Raw genomic sequence first — 22,201 nt, forward strand, 5'->3', positions numbered from 1 at the left:
ATCTACAAGGTCCCTTCTAACCCTACATCTATGAATCTATAAGCAAGTAACATGGATAAGAGATAATTCTGCCCTGGTGGGACACAACTTTGAGCAGCATAACAAACATTTAAGACTAGTTTCAGGTGTTAATTCATAGATTCAAAGATTGTAGATTCGGAAGGGACCACAATGGATCATCGTGTCTGACCCCCTGCCCCTGGCTTGTGTGAAGAGCTCCGCGTCACCCAAAATTACCACGTAACAAAGCCCTTAGTCTATAAGGTGTGAATCTACCCTGACTTCTGCCTCACTACCAGTAAGCTCATGTTGATTGTCTCCCTAAAAATATGAGCTTGAGCTTTAAGCATGTGGGCAAAAGTAATGCTTATATTTTCAATACACTTTACACAGAAAAACAGAGCCACTGCCCAATGCACACTTAATAGAACAGAATGGCTATCAACTCCATATTCAATATGAAGTGAATTAACCCATTAACTGTTCCTCACCCTCTGTCCTGCACTCTTGAAGCCAGTCCTGCCCTGTAAGTTTCACCCCACATGCACGTCTCTATGCAGCTTTCCAGGGAAAGTCCTTTTAAAACTGCAACACGAGGCAGAGAATGTGGGAGGTCCCAAAGCAACTAGCTCCTGGTATGAAGAAGCAGGGACGCCCAAGCCTCCACGCACACAGCTAGTTACCCTCTGTCTTGTTACCACCACATGCAGTTAGGTAGCATGCAAGCGAGTACAGGCACGGGCTATGCAGGTGAGGCATTCAGAAAAACTACGACATGAACCGTGAGTTGGGTGGAGAGCAGCAGTGGGCAACCCAGAAGCTGGAAACACCTGGCAACCTCTCTAACCCTTTGCTATACCCCTCTCAATTGAGCCTGAGACACTACTACCCAAGATCAGTAGCAGAGAGGCTAAACTGACACGGTAACTTTCCAGGTCAGCAGTCAGAAAAGCTGGGAAGTTCTTGGTGGGGGGGGGCAGACCCCTGGGATCCACATAGGCCCCCAACACCTGACAACCCCTCTAGAGGAAACCCAGAGAAATTCTGGGCACTGAAACCCAAAACACATAACTGTCTGGGTACTCTACCACCTCTTGGCAGCTTTCTGGCAGCAATCCAAGCCCTAAGAAGTGAGGATTATACTTAGAGCCCTTAGCAGTGTATGTGTCCAGGGACAATTATGAGCCGATTCCCCATCAGTTACACACTTGGAAATATTCAAGTGTTATGTCTGTCCACACCATCAGGTCAGTCAGGACAACTTGTGGGTGAGAGAGGTCAGCATTACAGCTCAATTCCTTCACACAGAAGCAGTCATTCTGGGAATAAGGAAACCTGTCTCAGAATCAGAGAGACAGCCAGGTTCTGGGTAGGTATGGTATACTGTTTAGTGCAGATGTTAAACATCAGAGGCATGGTGAAGCACTGAACACAGAATGCTGATGCAATACACATGCAAACACAAGAGCATGCCCTGGATGCAATCTGATGCCACTGTATGAGGCAACAGCAGAAGTGTGCTATGAAAAATAGGTGGAATTGGGCCTCAGCTATGCTGGCCCTGTATGCCAGGCTTGGACCCATAGATCAGTGAGTGAAATGTGCCAACAACTTTAATCTGGAAAAAAAAAGCATGCCCCAGCTATCAAAAGTTTGGAAAACAATGTGCAAAAATTTGATCAGCACCCTTCTTTGTATCTGCAGACAGCTGCAAAAGAGAATCAACGATACTTCAAAATGAGAATCTGATCAGGCATCAGAGATGTTACTAAAGCCTCATGACTACACTACCAGTAGAATTAGACTGATAACAAAAGTCCAGTTCAAAACAGAATTCTTAAGTGCTAGGAAAGCACGATCAGTCTACCTGTAGGCATTTTTACAAAGCAACTAATTGCTGTGGAGAATCCAAACAGCAGTATTTTATCCTGGGAGTGGGTGGGCTTACTGACAAAACTTAGAAACTTCTGTGAGTAGAATGAATAGCTATACAGAAGTATTCATTATGTAAGCCAGGCATCATGATGAACCAACGTTGAGCCTGGAGAAAAAGAACACTAGAAACAAGTGTTGCCAACTTGAATTTAAGCTCATGGATTTATTTTCTGGTCTCCCCCAGCCTCAGGTAGATTAGAGACTTTTTTTTAAATATGGGCCAAGGAAATGTCAATATTCTCAGGTATTTCCACACCACCTGCTCTTCAGCTCCCAGAAGAAACCAAGCTACTTTCACAGATAAAAAGGCTTTTCTCAAAAGAGACAGGAGAAGAGGCAGTAATTAACAGAACTGTTCAGACCAGCTCTGGGCAATGAGATCCAGTCCCCCATTTTTCAACTATGGAAGCTGCCAAAAGCCAAATGGAACATGACAAAGCAGATCCCAAAAGGTAGGTGTAGATCTCCCTTTAAGCTCCCAACTGGCTCTGTTGTAACTCTCAAAACTTTTGTCAAGTTGACTGCCTCTGAAAGGCCATGAGACAGGTATCTCCTAGAATGCCTGGGCTTCTTTTATAGCCAATACATCCTCATCCATTTTGAGGTTGATACTTTTAAGACTTCAGTGTCTGGAGTCAATATTTAACTCCCTAGAAATGTTTGGTGTAGCTCTTAAGTTCTTCAGAACAGGTAGCTTCTTCATTTGTCTGCCAATCAAAGAATTCCGTCTTTTTAAGTGAATAAGTACTCTACCATGCTCTGTAGTTTACACGGTATGTCCATCACAGAATAACAGCCTTGGCCATTGTAGCAGGGCACTAAAATGCACCTGCTCCTTTAAGGCTGAAGCAGCCCAGCCAGCAGAGCTCCCCAGCTGCGGGTTGCCATAGTAACAGCTTAAGAAGGTAATTGGGTAACACCCGCAGGAGTCACATGACCAGGAGGCAGGGTTTTGGGACATATATGCTTAGGGCTGAAGACAGCAAGGCACTCTCTCTCTCTGGCAACCACCAGAGAAAGACCCCCTGCATGTGAAAGCTGCCTAAGAACCAGTGCTGCCTGCTTTGCTACTCAAGTGCTGAGAGACTTCAGGAACCTCCCAGGTATTTAAGCTATGTGGCATGCTGTATTAAGGGTGTACATTTGACCCCTAATGGGGGCATAGCACTGTTGCTATTGATAATACTTACATTATAGCCTAGAGGCTTTTGTTTGTGTTTCTGTTTACACCAGATGACTGGGATTTGGCTATACGGGGAGGTTCGGAGGTCTCATTAGTGCCCGGAGAAAAAGTCCCAGATTTTGGGTAGAGTTAGGGACAGACAGAGAGAGAGAGATACTATGGAGTTGCGGACAGCCCTAGTGCTAGAAAGGCACGGATCCAAGGGTGCAGCCTTACAGCCAGAGAGGCTCAGATACGAGGGTGCAGAAAGCCCTAGCATCAGAGGGACTCGGAAACAAAGGTGCACAAAGCCCTAGAGCCAGAGAAGCACAGATACGAGGGTGCAGAGAATCTAGTGCCAGCAAGGCGAGGATACAGGGGTGTAGAGTCCAGCATCAGAGAGGCACAGAAGTGATAGATGGTAGTAACATCTGTGAGGCTTGGGACACAAAAAGGGGAAGTAGGAGTCATGTATAAACCCTAGACATTGGGATATTAAAGGGGTAGCCTCTTGCCTAGAAATAACTTATTCACTACATCAAAGACATGACAGGCAAGATAGGTGGGCACACTACCCAAACATGTGAGCAGTCCGTTGCGTTGAGAGAGACACCTGTTACAGCCATCAACCTTACAACAACTAGCATCAACATTCATGACCATCCGCCTTTTCCTGGTACTTCTTATTTCATCCCTGGAATCCAGCAGAATTTTTTTTAAAGGATGGGGATAGCTTTGCCCTAGATCAGTTAAAATTGTACTTAACAATTCATCACCTGAAGCTGTGACAAGGCTGATAATCATGCCTTTCATCAAAATAGATCCAATTTCTTTGTCCTTATGCATGCTCATACTGGGCTCAAACTCCTCTTGCATTTAAAGACCTTGACTTAGGTAGGCATCAAGATACTCAAAACCTTTTGGCAGCACCCAATACCTTTGTCTATGTGCTTTGAGGTGGGAGGAAGGGTATTTGTGTTTTGCCATAGTCCTGTGACTAGTTCTGGGAATTCTGACCAGTATCTCTGTAGCTTGAGACAGGAAAACCTGAAAGGCTCAAAATATCCTCTACCATCAGGTTTAGTGCAGGTGTTATTATTATCTCCTGCAGTAAAGAACATTCCTCGGAAGACGACTGTAAAGGAACAACAACAACCCTCATATTTTCTGTTCTGGTCTTGTCAGCCTACAGCCAGCGGAGGGGGTCTAGCTAGGGAGGTTGTCAGGGAGCTTTATCTTCTTTTACTGATTGTGCAGAAGTAAGATTACACAAGGAAAGTGTCTGCGGTAAGGTTAAGAGGGCCCACGTGATGCATCTGGCTGAGACTGGAGCTCCCACTACCATTCCAAAACTAGGTGGGACAGAACTCTGAATGGGGCCTCTACACTACGTTCACTGGCTCGCTAATCCTGATGGTAGAGGATGCCTGAACAGTAGATGGAATGGAACTGGGTTGATGTCAGTAAGAAGGTGGAAATGGTGAGGAATATATTTCCTCATTGAGAGGTGGCAAAGAATCAGGACCAGCCACACCTCTGCAAAAGATACAAATGCCTCTATGGCCTACTAACTGCTGCTCGACTCCATCATGGGTATAGGTACCAAATCAATGCCAGGCTTCTTGTTTTACCTGAACTTACAGTTAGGCTCTCACATCCTAAAACAGCACAAGAAACCATGCAGGGCTGGGCACCTATGATCTTAACAGCAAATATAAACAGTTTTTCCACACAGTCTTTCCACTGTTTCAGATCTCAATCTGTTACCAATAAAATAACTTTGACACAAATTCAACATTACCGTTTGGCATTCAGAAAAAAGCGAACGAAGTGAGTCATAACAAATAAAACAGTTTTCTATGAAATAGGCCCCTTCTCAGCAAGAGCCAGTTAAGATTCCTAATCATTAACTAAGTAAACTGAAATTACTTAAAAGCCAAGTTAACACAAACAACTGAAAATCCACTCATCATTTGCAATAGCTTAGGCAAATGTTTTCATGATAATGGAAAAAGAAAAACACCGAACACATGGGTGATCAGAGCTCCCATGGGTGATCAGAGCTCCCATCAACGACGACTAAAAGATAAGCAAAGAAGAATTCAGCAGTTTACAGATAACCTTTTCAATTCACTTGCAAAAAACAGATTTAGTGCCTAAAAAAAATCATAAACATTTTAAAAGGTGCTGTATTTAGATTTAGGCTTTTAATCTAATCAACCTGAAAGTTTCTCTCAGGATGAAAGTTCTCTTTGGTATACATAGACATACTGCAGAAAAGTGAAAAAGGGAAAAAAATCTCTAAATGACTGATTATATTCTCATCTAAGCTCTACAGTACATATGTTTTAGCAGCAAAACTTTTGCTGCTTTAGTTAGCATTACATCATCACTTTAGAAAGTAATGCTGCTTTAAAATTCATCTCTTTTTTTCATTCACTTTTTTTTCTGGCTATGAATAAAGATTTCTACTCTAAATCTGAGTGTAAAGTTTCTTCTGAAGATTTCATTCAAAATGCTTAAAGTGCTTTACCATGTTGAAGTTTGTATGAAAACCAAAATACATTTCTAAAACTCACAAAGCTTGGCTCCTTATTCAGGCAGGCCTCAACAAATTCTTTGAGGGATTTGCTGAAGTTTCCTTCCAACGTTGGTGGATTGTTCTTTGGAATGAGGAATAAAACCTTCATTGGATGCAACTCTGAATGAGGTGGTTCTCCTTTTGCAAGTTCTATGGCTGTTATACCTAATGACCAGATATCCGCCTGTAACATAAATAATCTTTACAGATATATGAGGTGGAGTTGGGGGAAGAGAAAGAAATTTATCTAGTCAAATACTGCTTTCAAACCTTTTTATAGCAGACTGACAAAAATAAAATCACATACACACAAATAAATCTGTAGGTTATACTGTACCTGCTTCCAAGGTACATTTTGTGTTTTCTAGCACAGATCAGAGTACTGTATTTATTCAAACCGAAGACCAGTCCAGAGTTGGAGTAGCAATTGCTAACCCGCCCACAGCATCTACCTCCCCAGCCTCTGCTTCTCCCATACCTCTGCTACCTGCAGCCAGCCCCCTGCTACTGCCTCTCCACCACTACTTATCTTCTCATCCCAGCTGCAGTTGGAGCTGGAGCCCTGTTCCAGGCCAGGGCCTGAAACATATGATGCCTCTGGCCTCAATCTGGTCATGCAGTAACAGCAGCTCTGGACACCTGTGGGTCTGGGGCTGCCACAACTGTTGCTGCATGGCTGGGCAGTGGCTAGAGACAGCATGTGCTCTATGTTCTGTGTCCCAGGGTGGAGCAGGGCCCCAATCAGAACCGGAGCTACAATAGGAAGGCAAGCAGTGGCACCTGGGGGGGAGGGGGGGAGGCAGAGGGGGAGCCAAGCAGGAGGACAAGGGCAGGCAAGTGGTGGAGAGGGGACAAGTGGCAAGGCATAAGGTGCAAGGGGGGCTGGGCAGGACAGGGGTTGTGGCAGGTGCTAGGGAATATGGGCACTGAAGGGGGACAAGCAGCAGGTGGGGCAAGTGACATGGGGACAGTAAGCAAGGGGCAGAGATGAGGCCACTTGACTCCTCTGCAGCTTGCTGCCCCTCTGCCCTCAACTGCTTGCCTCACTGCCATGGGGGGGCCAATGCATTTAAAAACACAACCCTCCAAAAATTATATTCTAAATTTTAACAAATTATGCATTTTCCATATCTAGAATCTAATGATTTGGGGGTTGTCTTAAATTCAAACTAGTCTTTGATGAGGGTAAATACGGTAGTTTGAACAAAACACAAAATTATGTCTAATTTTATGTTTTCTGGGGTTTTTTAATGAAAATATGGTAGAGTCAACCTCTTCATTGGAACTGTGTTCCTACTCTTCATGTAATACATAAAAGCACAACATACTGAAATCACTGAAGTCACTGAATAGTCTTTTACTTAAAACTACTGCATTACAACTGATGTTTCCTATATGTGACACCAGAATTGATTCAAGTTAGAGAATATATCACATGGACCAAATTGATTGATTTTGGAACACCATCCTTTAAAAGAGCAAAGATGTGATGGTTGCGCCTAAGTACTACAGAGCTGAATTTCATTTTATGTTATGGTTAATAAGAGTTAAGCTTGTAATGTGGCATTTTGTGGCAATTATATTCCCATGGAAATTTTTTATGATATTGTCTCAAGTTAAGAGTCACAGCAAAACAAAAATCTTTATATAGTTATCCAGGCAAGATGCTATTCAATGCAAACCCCATAATATAAACACAAGTTGTGACATGATAGATCCATAATCACAAGCACAAAACTGATAACGCAACCACATGAAAGAGTCCACTTCTAATATTAACACCAATGTATTTACTACCACTGTTTCGGAAATAATTAGATTCAACTTGCACCATTCCCTGAAGATTAAGAGAAGCCAGACCCAGACTACAGAGAAGCGGAAGTGAGTGCAGAGTCAAGGATCCCTGACAGCAGACACGATTCTCCAGCTTCTCAAGTTAGGGGACTGCAAGACTACTTGCAGACAGCCTGGCTTCACTCAAAATGGTTCCAGTCAGGATTGAACACACAGGTCAAGACAACAATTTAAAGTATTATTCAGAAACTAATCCTAAGTGAAACTCTCAAAAAACTAGTGTACAATATTCTATATGTATACAATACTACTTAAAACACAGCTTACCTAACTTTCAAAAAAGGACTTGGAAAAATTGCCATGATGGGAAAAATGACTAACAGTTAAACTGCAGGATTACTGCCTCACAACAATTTACATATTAAAATGTGCTTAGTCTACAGGTTTTTAATGTTTTTCTTATCCCCAGATCTACAAATTCAACCTTATCATTGTATGAAGAATAGATTATGATCATCAATAACAACTACAATACCATGGGGCCTCCCAGACACAAGCTTCAGTGAAAACAGAATACTGCCTTCATACCTAAATACTACCGTTAAGAATTCTACACAGGGACAAGGCGGCATGGGATGCTGAATGCAAAAATGAAGTTTATTTCCTACCTACGGGGACTTTTTACCATCTTGTACCATCTACACTTTTCCCAGAGCCTGACGAAGGGACTTTGATCCCGAAAGCTTGCAGAAAAGGACAATTTTCTTGCCATTTTCTAGTTGGTCTAATAAAAGGTATCATTTTGGAACCAAGAGTTCTAGTTTTTTTGTATGTCTGGGATGCTGACGACACTTCCACATCCAAGAACCAACACAGTGAATGGTGGTACAAACAAGTTTTAAAAAGTGATGTATTTTCTCACAAATAATACAAACCTTTTCCCCTAAAATCATACCTGCAAAACTGGGATGCATATAGTAAGTGGGGAAGCTGATTTTCTGCCCAGGATAAAAGCACCCTGCTTTGATTCTTGCTCCACAGTGCCGCAGCTGTGGCACTACTATCCAGGTGGCTGAGGGAGTTACTCGACTTAATGGCTTATTGTTCTTCACTAAACAGAGGGATGTTAATCATCTCTCCTTTTTAATCGTCTTAGTGTTCCACTAACCAAGTTAACTGTTCTTAGGGCAATTTTGTTGTCTGCTAGCTGCTCCAGTATTTTTCCTTCTATTTCACAGGTTTGGACTCAGTTCATGAAAGATTAACCAAAAAAATCATTTAACCAATATAACCAGTAATAACTGGTTATGCTTACAAGTTATTCTTTAGCACAGGAATGGGCACTGTCTGGCAAGGAAAGAAGGAAAGGGAAGTCGCTCAGTGCCCCAGTAAGAATAGGAAGGCAGCAGGAAGGAAGGGAAGGAGGAAGAGGGGAAGAGGAAGGGAACGGTATTTACATCCCTAGTTTGAAGACTCTTTAGTCCCATTCAAAATCATAAGTCCAACCATAGAGATCAGTTTTCAGCAGCAAAAAGGGTTTCAGCTTTAGGTGAGAAGTAAAGGGAAAAAGCCTGAAGATTAGGCTTTGTCTCTGCCTTTGAGGTAACCGGCACAGAGTAGCCAAAACTCTGGAAAAATGCCTTTCCAAACAGTGCACATATATTTAGGGGTAAGTTATATATGTGAGAAAATATGATAAATTGCAGTTGCTGAAGTCAATACTATTACTTGAATATGTACCAATAGTTTAAGCACAGTTAAGCCTTTTTTGCCACTTTTTAGAGTGAAGACCATTACCATCTAGTCTTGCATATACTCCTGTGACACTTGAAACAGAGCGCTGAAGTATCCTGGGGTAGCATGAGATCCTTTGAAGGATGCTTTAGTGTGACATGCCATACTAGCACTATTAGGTGTACAAACAGTTGTACAAGATTTGCAAGATAAAGCCAGAGATTTCAGACAGAAATCCATATAGTCAAAAACACTTTTGATCTTACTCGGTTCTTTCCAAAATTGCTCTATTTTTCCATACTCAAAAATGAATACATTTAGCAAACCCTTCATTTCAAAAATTAAAACTTAGAAGTTATGGAGGGATACCCCAAGTCTAAAAAGGCTAGGAACCGCTGGTGTTTTCAATTATTTTCAAGGTGACAAAGGCAAGTGACTGAGGTAAGGGACAAGCATTTAATTCTAGCTCTGCAAATTTCTGGGAAATATGCATTGTACAAAAATGTAGCAAGTGGGACATACAAAATGTTACAGCCTCCCCCTGGCTAGACAGCAACAAAATTACCCCAAAGGCAAACTCTCCAGCCAAGGGGCAACAGGGAGCTGCTTCTCTGCTCCCCTGCTCTGCCCCCCACCATGAAAGACAGGTTGTCTCCAACTGATGTTACATGAACATCAGCTAAAGATAATAATAAGCAGGGATCACAATTGGCTGTTTAAAAATCCAAAATTCTGTGATAAAGAATCCAAAATCTGTGTTTTTCCATGATTTAAATGAAACACCATTACATATACAAGTATGACTTGAACACAATGTTTTATTGATATATTTATAGTTTTAAAGCAATGTGGAAGCGTAATACTGCCTCAATCATTATAATAAAATAAATCCTTATTACCTATATATTTTAGCATTTGATTTTGTGTTTTTGTTTATTGTGGACTATCAGAACTCCCCATGCCTCCTCCTCTCACCAGGATGTGTCCAGCTGCAGCTGTCACCCTGCTACTTTAGGGTGCTGAGTAGCCTTGATATGCTGGTGCCCCTCACTCCCAATGCACAGCCCCCGAACCCCAGAGCCTTGGTGGTGCCTCTCACTCCTGACCTGCTGCCCCCTAGGCCACAGCCCCTCAGTATGCGGGGTGAGGGGGGTGGCCTGTGGGGCAGGGGGGGCAGTTCAAACCATAGGCAACATGTCGGGGGGCACAGGAGGGCACATGCTGCCTCAGATTTGTGCACCCGCAGTGGGCATGGGGCTGTAAGTCTGGCCAAACTGGCATGGGCAGGTGTTGCCTCTGTGGTCTAGCAGGTGAGACCCAGCATGAGAGGGCAGAGCAGGGTGGCAAGACTAGTTGCTGCTGCTACCACCAGGACCCCTGCGGCAGCTGTGGTGCCAGCAGCATGAAAAGTAATTGACCGGGGTGGGGGGTCAGGAATGTGCTGCCCTTAACTCCTCTCACCACCAGCTGCTGTGGGATACTGTGTCCATATACAGAGATTACACACAGTGCCAGAAAACTTCCTGGTAAAGGGAAGTTGCTTTTTGAGAGCTGGTAGTTTGACAGAACCACAAGGTTTCTTTTACTCGATTGTTCCATATCCTTAGCACCACATCTGACCAACGTGGATCAAGAGACTTGATATTTTTTATACTAATACCTTGCTACTTAAAATTACATTTTTCTTTGATCCCTGTTCAGTTGTCTTAAGACTGCCACGTGCAGAGCCATCCAACAGATGTTGTGATAAATGCACCCATCTCATAACATCACAGCTTCCTGCACAGCTAAGTGGAATAAGCTCCTCCTCTCCTCAATGGCTGAAAGCTTCCTCTTTTCACAACTTGGACATGATAGATGGGACACTTCTCAGGCAAGAATTTAAAAAAAAAAAAATTAAAAATTTAATGTCTGAAATTGGCATAAATGTTTTGCTAGTCAATATTACCGAGGTCTTATACTGAGTCAAGCATAGGGATTGCATTATGTAGCTAGGCCACAAAGCCAATTCATCTGAAGAACAGCATTACTAAAGAATTTCAAAAGAATCTGGAGTTCTTCTGAAGTCCAAGATAACTGACTGAATTTTCAGAAACTGTCACAAAACAGTGGGCTCTTCCCACTTGTAAATCTACAACTGTACCAATGACAGATTCGTTTAGTAATCATCTGTGATTTTTCTTACATAGTCTGAGTCCCAGTTTCTTGAAGAGGGAGCAATGCAAGTCCTACTCAAGCCTTCTTGTACAAGTAATATAATAAAGAAAAACTCTTTGTAGACGGGTTCTTTCTTGGAAGCTGAAAATCATGCAATACATCTAAGTGGATTTAGCCTTAAAAGTAAACTATAAAGCTAAAAGTAAGCCTAGCTTTATTATCATATAATTCCTACATAACCTAATCATATCACTCTTGGGTCTTGTTCTGCATGTCATCCTGGAGCATCAGCTCATCTGATGAGATGGACAGGCAGGAGCCTGGCTCCCACTCACGATCAACTTGGCTGGCCATTAAGTTGATCCAAGTACTGATCAGACTGGTAAGGCAGACCAGCACAGAAAAGAAATTGCTGTGTGTGTGTGGTTATTACTATTACCAGCTGTGGCTGGTACAGCCTAACACAGCACTAATTAATTATATGGTCGGTCAGTCATTAATTCAAAATCAAGAGTTACTGGTCACTAGCCAAATATCCTGCAAATGGCTATCAGTAGTTGTTCCAGATCCACTGGGTACGAAAAAGTTTCCAACAAGGCAATATAACCACCCAAAGTTAGCCTGGCAATGTGCAGCAGAAATTTTACTCAGATGTCCGCCAGGTCTCAAGGCATGATCCATTGGTTGCATTTGCATACTGATGGCATTTCTCACATGTCATTCCTAGCTGAATGATCACCAGGGATCCTAGTTTTTTCTGTTTAAAAATCCAAAATTCTCCTTTTAAGTCCCCCCAAAGTCTGATTTTAAACCCCAATATCCACATTTTTCTGCAATTAAAATTAAATACTAATATATTCAAGTGATAGCTATATCTACAAAATTTACAATTTTAAAGCAATGTGGAAGCTTAACAGTGCCTCAATCATTATAACAAAATAAATTCTATATTCCTATATTTTGGTGTTTTAGTTTTTTGGGTTTTTTTTAAACAAAGGAAAAAAAAATCAGAGTTTTCCCTACCCCCTTCACTCACCAAGACATGGGTCCAGCTGCAGCTGTCACACTGCTGCTTTGTGGTGCTAAACAGCCTTAATATGCTGGTGCCCCTTACTCCCAAGCAACAGTGCCCTCCAGCCCTGCCAGTTCCCCTCACTCCCAACTCACTGCCACCTGCCCCACCCCCAGGCCCAGCCTCAGTGTGCAGGGCAGGGGTCTGCGGGGCAAAAGCGTCCCCAGCCATAAGTGACACATTGAGGGCCAGGTTCCACCCACTGGGCTGCAGAGGAGGCTCCTGCCCCTGCCAGTCCAGCCAGACTACAGCCCCATACCCTACCATGGGCACACCAACTGTGGGGGGGAAGAAGTTGCCCCCTCCCCTATGCATCACCTATACCCTCCTGGCTCTCCCATGCCTTGGCTATGCGGCCCCTCATGAGGCTAGCTTGTCACATTTAGCTTTAGTTCCATGTGCTTGAGTTGTGACTTATAGTATTGTTTGAACTTTTCTTTTATATGCAGCCTTATTTAACCACTGCTTAAGTTTCTGTATAGTCTCATCATTATTTGAACTTTTCATTTTGCTTGTGTCTGTACTATCAGGTAGCCTTGAGGTCACTTTCACAGGCAGCTTATGGTCCAGCATTATCAATGTATGCATGTGAAATGTAGGCCTTGTTATTAGCTCAAATTAACTGAACGTGGCACTAACCAACTAAAACAGAGGGATGACATGACTGGATATGTTAATGAAAGGTGGTAAGAGGGGAACAACTGGACAGTGCCCTATTGCAGAGCTTTTGGAATTTCCAGTTTTGATGGACAAACCAAATTAGGAGTCCAGGACATGACCAAATTAAGATGTGTGCATGTGATGGGTTTCTTAGAACCAAGGAATATACTGACAGGATAAGAACATGAACAGTATGATGATCACAGGAAAACCAATCAACAGTACCCAGAAATAAAGAGCCACCAGAAGAAAAAACATAAAAGCAGGACAACAAGGAAGTTGAGTGTGTCATTGTCCAACAACACCTGGACTGAAAAACAGCCATTACCCACAGACTACCACTCTCTACTTTCGGGAACTGGCCACCTATTCTGTGAAGCAGAGTAATACCTGGGATTGGTGAGACCACTGAACTAAGTGGTTTTTTCTCTCTTTCTATGCAGAAATTATTAATACAGTTAATACGCTAATAAAGTTAAAATTTAAGTTGAATTGTGAGATGAATTTCATATTAAGCTCTGGGTTGATTATGCTTTGGTGACTCTTTAGCACCATGGGGGCATAACAGTTTGGTGGAATGTGCAGGCAATGCAAAGCATGATTTATTTACCTGCAAGTTTAACACAACAGTTGGGAATATGTAGAATATTCAGGTCTCACACAGAGACCCAGGTTTAATCTCATGCAGAGACCCAGTATTTTTGCCTACCTGTAGTTAAGGGGTCGCAACCTTTTCCAGGACAGACCTCTAGCTAAGAGGAAGAGAGCTTCATTTTGGAAAAAAAGACTTACCTTTTTGCACAATGACAACATCCAATATAAAAAAAACAAACCCGTTTTTTAAATTTAAAAAGTAACCCAAAATCCACATTTTTCCATGATTAAAATGAAACACCACTATATAGATATCTATATAGTGGTGTTTCATTTTAATCATGGAAAAATGTGGATTTTGGGTTACTTTTTAAATTTAAAAAGTAACCCAAAATCCACATTTTTCCATGATTAAAATGAAACACCACTATATAGATATCTATATATTATTGGTGTTTCATTTCAATCATGGAAAACGTGGATTTTGGGGTACTATTTTTAATTTTAAAAATTGGGGATTGTTTTTGTTTAAATCAGAGAAAACCTGGGTCCCTGGTAAGCAGTAAGGGCCTTGGGTTCACAGAAGTCTAGGGCTCTTTGGATGGTACCTGAAGGGGCTAGAGAAGTAGCCATTCAGTCTCAAGAGGAGGCAAAGGATAGGAGAGACTGGGCTAGAGTTGAGAAACCCACACTGTCAGATGATTGCAGAAGCTGCAGACAGCTGTTAGCCAAAAGGCAACAGCAGACGAAAGGAACGATTTAAGGAATGAACATAGGAAGTTAGAGAGCAGAGATTGACAGCTCATTCGGATACAAGAGCTGGCAAGAAGGGCAGAGCTGAATCAACAGACTCACCTGCAGGAAGCTGCAGGAGCTGCTCTCTACCACGCTGCCTGACTGCTACATGCACATGTGTGTGTCTACATGCACGTGGCACTCCTTGCCTGTGATCGCCCTCCTCCCACTCCCCCCAGCTCCAAGCAGTGCCTTGCAGGCTGGGACTCTGCCACCCTGCAAAGGGAAAACTGTGGTTTCCCACATTTTTCTCCTTTAAAAGGAGAAAAACAAGTGATTTTCTCAAGAAAATCTGCTTTTTTCTGTATCAAATGGAGAACCTGGATCCCTGATGATGATCACAGACATTACTGTAGGATACCATTAAACATCCAGGTTTTTATTCATGCAGTGACTGCAGTACAATTCTGGGTAGAACTGCTTAGAGCAGTAGATTCTTACCCTGCATTTTACCAATGACGACAGGCCTAAGTTTATCTAAAAGCAGTGCTGAGCATTTGCACAGCATTACATCTGCTTTGATGTCATCAATCAGTATGGCAACGTCTAGGAAACCAAACCTAATGATCTAAATTGTAATGCCATACAAGGAGCACTACTTAATCCCATTGCTGTACCTACTCTCAGCTATTTTTGATCAGATGAACATCTTCACTTTTACGCCTAATGAAATTGACCAATATTAGAATATGACTAGTTTCCAAATCCAAAATCTGTACCAAAAAGTTCTAGTTTTTTTACACAGGACTACATTCACAAACACAATCTTCTTTGTTCTACCCTTTCATGAATCACAATTACAAAGCACCTTCTATATCACAGTGTTCTGCTACACACCGCCTCTTAGAAGCATTGGCACTATTGTAACTCCATCTACTTTTGATTCTTGGCAGGCAATACTGCCTATGATGATAAGCTATAGCGTGACACAATCAATCACACAACCAAATTTAGTCTTAAGTATGCTGGCTAATTCTTGTGTTTTCAGAGAAGTATTAGCTTGACAAATATAGATTTCTCTGTATTTACTGTTCAAGCAAGTAATTTTCATTTCACAGATGTCTTATGAGACTTACTACAATAACTACATATAGTGTATCTGTTTTACAACTACTTAAGTGTCAATGCAGTTCTGTCAACCTGACCATCAGACCACATGGATTTAGAGATGATGAGTGGAGGCCCTGACAGGTGATGTGTGTATGCATCTGGTGTATGGCAACAGAACTATACAATTACAGGCTGCTACTGTTATCAGTAACCCACACCTTGATATATATATGCTACTCATACAGTAAATAATTATCAGCTACACACAATCTAGTGAGTTTAAATGGGAGAAAATTACATGTTCAGATACTCTATTATACATTTATCAAGCCTGGCAAGGACAAACACTTTGTCCCAGGGCTTTTAAAAGATAATTAACCCATCAGGAAATCTACTTTGAGGCAGCTCTAGGCAGGTGGTGTGTTGCTCCATGAAATTGTAAAGAAAACTCTGTAGAAAAGTTTACTTCAATCTTACCTTTGAATCATATGCAGACTGTTTTATTACTTCAGGTGCCATCCAGAATGGTGTTCCCACAAAGGTATTTCTCTTTATTTGTGTATCTGTTAGTTGTCCTGCTACTCCAAAATCTGCTAATTTTACCTCTCCTTGTTCAGACAGCAATACATTGGCAGCTAATAAAGGAAAAAATATGGGTTAAATGTTTCAAAGCTTTTCGTTGACTCTACTACTAGAGCACTTCATCAAGACGGTCTTTTTTCTTTTTTTTTTAAACTGACAAAACACAATACTTACCTTTAATATCTCTATGGATTTTCTTTTCTGAATGCAAGTAATCAAGTCCTTTAAGTATCTCTCTTAATATTGTGGCAATCTGGGTTTCATCAAGAGAACCAGGTTCCAACTAGGAAAAACATATAAATAATGGTAACTTACAAGTTTTAAAGATGTCATAGAAGCAGAGGAAGAAATGAATGTGCCATGATATGTGCTTGTCGGTAAGTTAATATGTTTAATTGATTTTGGTGTCAATTACGGTTTGACACATGAAGTGTGATCTATTTTTCTCTCTCCTATTCCTTAACATACATTATCTGTGTCTTGGATCTGCTTTTACCACTCTTTATATGGGGTAATAGGCAAATAACTACATGGAAACAGAAGTGTGCTTACTAGCTGATGACAACGTAACCCAAAACCATGAACAAAATTTAGCCTGAAGACCTCTTCTTTGTATCTGAATCACTATGTTTTGAGAGAAAAAACAATGCTCCCAAGTTATGATAGAGTAGCGTCCCCGTGATTCTCCCAACCCCACATCAGACTGCCCTTTGAACATGTTAGAAACTGAGCTTTTGCTCTAGTAGGGCTCTACTTAAATGTTCTATGCATGATATGACAAAGTAATCATTTTCCAATTTAGCTAACATTGGAGAAGGCACATTTTACAGATTTACGGCAGCACAAACCAAAACCAAATAGATGCCCATACTTTTGTTGTGCCACAATGAAGCCATGACAAAGAAGTGGTAACAAATTGTGCTGCTTTATTGCAACAGATGTCTATTTGCTTCACAGAAGCAGAACGCTGTCAGCCCAGAGTTGCCCACAATCTTCTGCTATCCCAGGCAGGCGGCGCTCCCTGGTTAGAGGGGCCCAGTCCTACATGCCTCAAATTCCTACCCAGAATTGCGTCCCTCAAACTCAGGGAGCATCTACCCAGCTTTCCTGGTTTCCAGACATTTGTCATGGAGATGGTTGGGGCACATTTCTGCAAGCAAGGAATCCCAACTTTCTCGGCTTCCAAAGACATACCCCAGAGATCCCAGGCACATCTCTGGAAGCAGGGAAAGTCAAGGTACTCCACTGTGAATTGGTGGCCCCAGCACTGGGCCTGTGTACCACACTGGAGTGTCCAGCTTTTCCTACTTCCAGACACGCCCCTGGGATTTCCCAGGTGCTTCTCTGAAAGCAGGGAAAGTCAGCTTTTCTTGCTTGCAGTTGGACCCCCAGCAATCTAAGAACCCCAAAGATTGCCAACAGCTCGTCTCTGGAAGTGAGGAAAACACTGTCCCACATGATAAAACAGGAGGACAATGGGCAATGTGTGTTTCAACCAATTAAGTAGATCAGCTGCGCTGGGTCATATCCCACCAGAGCTGATCGGCTTCATTGGGTGAGGGTTAGTTCTAGCCAAAGAGAAACTGGCAAGTAATGATGAATAAATGGGAAGAGTACTGAACAAAGAAAGTATGAGAACCATAAAAATATTTATACTGCCCTTCTTATATGCTTTCAGTGGTCCACAGACATAACACAACAGCAGTAGCATCTTCAAGTTTAAATATAAACTCAAAATAAGGCACAATTCTAGAAAGCCAACATGATTTGCCCACAAACAACAAATTTAAACTAGTAAATTATTTTATCTGTGCTTTGCTGAAACAAAATATTTTTTGTGGGGAAAAAAGTTCCCAATTAACTCTAATTTCTTGATTATGTGTTTTAAAATATGCATGTATGTAGTAGTAAACATGAAGTAATCTTGTCGTTTTTAAAGAGTTTTTCTTTCCTAAATTAATTTTAATCCTCACGTGAAGTATCAAATGGACAACCTTTGAGAGAAACATCCTTTACAGGGAAAACTAATCTTCACTAATGAGTGACATGTAACCTTTTAAAATAATATTAATATGTACTTTGTGAACTGTAGTTAAGTTTTAATTCTTTGCTATTTCAAAGAGTACTGCTAAGTGTACTTTAATATACCTTGTATAATTCAGTTTTAGTAATGAGATCTCACTATAGACTAAGATATTAAAATCTATGCTAGATGATGGCTTGTTTTCTTTATGAATTAGAAAGCAAGTCGAAAGGCTGTACTGCCTTTATTAACAATAAATGTATGCCTTAAATAGAAAGACATTTTCAACACCATCAGTTTGTCTCTAACAGATGAACCCCCACACCACCGAGAAGAAGAAATTATGTTTCTGTGTCGACTCACACCTCAGTGAGGATACAAACAAGGGGGACAATCTGTTTTATTTTAATCACGTAGTTAGGAACAATTATATGACTACCACAAACTCAGTAAATAGTAACAAATTTTAGTCGCCAATATTCTCTGGTGATTAGTCAATATTTTGAAATAAAAATGTTTTCATATCTCTTTTCAAACATCCCATGTTACCTAACCTCTTTGCATGTGAATTAGCGGTGCATCAATAAAGATTTCCTTAGCCAATGCTGATAGCCAGTTATTTAACTTGGCATATCAGTCATTACCGACCCAACAACAATTTACAGGAAGGCAGTATGGAGAGCATTTCCCTGCAGGTACTGTATTTCACAGAGTTAACACAGTGTAGAAGACAACCCCATTTTTCTGATCCAGAAAGTTAGGAATTTTGTAAATCTGATGTATAAAAGTCAACCTAACTTTCTGGATCAGAAACATGGACCAGAACTTATACCAGCCTCTGCATACCCTCACTGTGGACCAGGCACCCAGGGGGTGGGCACATGCCGCAGCACCGCTCACAAAGAACAGGGATGGGCTCAGTGCTCCACTGGTGTGGCCCTGTCCCCTGCGAGCAGTGCTGCCTGGGCTGTGCCAGCTAAGCATGAAGCTCAGCGTCACTCACAGGGGATGGGGCTGAGCCAGCTGAGCATCGAGCCTAGCTCTGTCTGCTGCGAGTGGTGCTGCCAAGTGCCAAGGCCAGCCCCATCCTTTGGGAGCAGTGCTGGGCTGGCACAGCTAGGCTTGGCACAGCTAGGCTTGGCACTTGGCAGCACTGCTCACAGCAGATGGGGCCAAGTTGGCGCTCAGCTGGCATGCCCCCATCCCCTGTGAGCGGCACTGCCTGGACTGCACCAGCCAATCACCAAACCTGGCGCCACTCACAGAGGACAGTGATATGGTGTCTAAGCCGAGGCTGAATTTTAAGAGTTAAAAATTGGGTTTCAAAACTTGACTTATACACCATGAAATATGGTATGCCTGTGGAAGGGAAGGGGCTTGTGGGGAGGGCAAACCATAGTGAGGGAGGGAATGGGACAGGGGCTGGGGGCACTGCCCAGCCAGGTTGGTGAATGGGACCTGGTGTGACGAGTGGGACAAAGCTGCAGGAAGCTTATACAGGGGATCAGCACTGTGGTGCTTAAAACTGGCAGCAGGGGTGCCTGAACTAAAGCACAGCAAATGAGCTTTAGTTCAAGTGCTGCCACCACCACTTTTAAGCACAGGGATGCTTTTAAACCAGAGCTGAGCAGGGCAAAAGTGGATGCAGGCTGTGGGCTCCAGGCTCTCTGCCCTGCTGCCTTTGCCCCAGGAGTCCTGCACTGGCTGCATGTCCCCTGCCCACCTGGTAGTGGGAGGTACAACTCACTGCCCTCACTGCTGTCATGCGGGCAGGGGGCACATGGCCAGCGCGAGGCACCCAAGTGAAAGGCAGCAGAACTGAGAGCCCAGAGCTTACAGCAGGCAGCCTGCATCCGCCCTGTGCACAAATCTGGGGGGTACATGCACCCCATGCCTCCCTTGGGGGTTATATGCAGCAGAGGGGAGCTGCCACCCCCTACACACACACACCCTGGACAAGCTGCCCACAGCTCCGTCCCGCTCCCCACCCCAACCACCATTCATTGCCCTCACTGGGCAGCACCCCCAGCCCCAGCCCCTCCCTCACCATGGGAGCCCTGATCTGCCCCACCCTCACCCCTTCCCCTCCGCAGACTTACCTTCAAGGTGCTGCTCTCTACACTGCTGGCTGCATTCCTGGCTATATGCATGCATGCGGCTGCACACATGCACACAGCATCCAGGGGCCCTGCCAGAAGGCATATTATATTTATCAGTTAACATTATCAGCTACACTGGCCAAGAAAAAAGCCGACAGACAATAATGTTAATTTTCCTGTTATCGGTACCAATCCAATATGATATATCAATATCAGTGCACCTCTAATGTGAATGTTAATTCCTGACATCACTTCTTGGAAATTCATACATGCATGTACACTTTCTTCCCCACCTTATTGAGAATTTTTTTGCATAAAAATATTTTGGGAGTTTGTTTCTCAAGGCATATGGTCATGCTACTTTTTCATGTAAATTTAAAATATTGTATTTCTGAGATGACAACTGTTAAATCACCTTCAACTGAATTAACAAATTCCTACATAGTTTACTTACTAGATCAAGAGCAGAGCCTCCACCAAGGTATTCCATTATTATCCATAACTTTGTATCCTGAAAAAATAAGTAATAAATGCTTAGGATATTGAGTTTCAACTTGGATGCCACAGGATCCTGGGATACCATATGATCCAGGATGATGCAGTGCCAAGCCCCTGTGTCACAGGTAAGTGACTGCTCTTCTTCTCTCCCTGCAATGTGCACCCCAGAGTCCCACAGACAAGCAGCATCTGCGACTGTGCCCTACCCCGGCAACTCCTACAATGACCCCCATGAGCTTAGTAGGGTGTTGTGCGGCATGTGTGTAAGCAGATAGGTGGCCATGGGGTGACAGGACTGCACTTTTCAAAAAGTATTAATAGCATATGTTTCTTTGATTACTTGGCTTCATTCAACTATAGCTTTACTATAACAGAGATAGGCAAAAAGCAAGGCAACGTGGCACCCTAAAGACTAATTTGCTAATAAGTTAATTTTTCAGGTGCCACCATCTCCTGCTTTCTGCCTGACTTCAGGCTAACATGGCTAAATCTCTCTCTAAAAAAGAAATAATGACAGAAAAAAAAAATCAACTAACACCAATATTTAATATATATATATTCTGTGTCCCCTGCTTACTTTTAGATGGATATCCATTCCTCTACCCCCATATTGATAGTTATTAGTTTGCAAGATGGTATATAGTTTTCATTAAAGTATGTTTCCTCAAGAAGAAAAGATGCATACTTGCTCCTCATTTATTTGAAAATGACTACCTACGCTAGCTTCATTCCATTTTATTAACAGTTTCCTATTTTACGTACGTATTTCTGTGCAAAGTCTTGTCCACCTCCTCTAGGAAGACAAAACTTCCATATCTGGAGGAACAGCACTTTCCCACCCCACCAGGGAGGGGCAGCAGATTACATGAGGTAGTACAGAGAGCTCAGACTCCGAAAATATTACACAGATATACAACTTAGGAAAAGGCAATTTCTCTGCAATCCCTGTACAAAGGGAGTCCTTGCAAATTAATTACAAGTTGTATATCAATTTTACCATCTATCAAACGCACCAACAGAAGCAATAATCTACAGTAGAACCCGACATGAGCTATACCAAAATAATAAATCCACTACATATCCTCTATGCATTTACTACAAAATACAAGTTTTAAAACCATTATTCATAAGGTTTTAACACAGTAATGGGGCTTTCAATTCTCTAAATAGCAAGGCTTATTTGGTTATACATATACTTTTAGGACAATTTGCAAACCATCACAGCTACAACACCACTACAACCAAATTCTGTGCACCAATCAATCCACAAATACTATAGTAAAATTGGAAACCTACATACATCACATGGGGTACACCAATAGGGATTTTGGAGGCTGATACAGATAGCCAATTTTTTAAGGAAGCAGATTGGCCAATACCCATCCCATTTCCAATACTAGCCGTGCAGCTTGAAAAGCAGTGTCCAGATGGTAAGTCTGTTGTGGTGGAATGGGTGGAGGGAAGG

The 22,201-nt window shown here is 42.3% G+C and overlaps 1 protein-coding gene across 4 annotated transcripts in view; it reads right to left on the bottom strand.

The window, feature by feature from the left end:
* The window catches only part of STK24 (serine/threonine kinase 24), a 163,986-nt gene that overhangs the window by 48,611 nt on the left and 93,174 nt on the right, over positions 1–22,201 (bottom strand). For 3 of the 4 annotated variants that reach the window (XM_019523942.1, XM_019523944.1, XM_019523945.1), the window contains exons 3-6: positions 20,693–20,749; positions 16,291–16,399; positions 16,012–16,169; positions 5,677–5,862 (exon numbers count right to left, since the gene is read on the bottom strand). In XM_019523942.1, the coding sequence (XP_019379487.1) occupies positions 5,677–5,862; positions 16,012–16,169; positions 16,291–16,399; positions 20,693–20,749 (510 nt within the window). The remainder of the gene's footprint in view (positions 1–5,676; positions 5,863–16,011; positions 16,170–16,290; positions 16,400–20,692; positions 20,750–22,201) is intronic. The other variant, XM_019523946.1, reaches the window with a different exon arrangement.

The sequence above is a fragment of the Gavialis gangeticus genome, unplaced genomic scaffold (assembly GCF_001723915.1).
Source record: "Gavialis gangeticus isolate Ggan-Ray unplaced genomic scaffold, GavGan_comp1, whole genome shotgun sequence".
NCBI classification, from domain to species: Eukaryota; Metazoa; Chordata; order Crocodylia; family Gavialidae; genus Gavialis; species Gavialis gangeticus.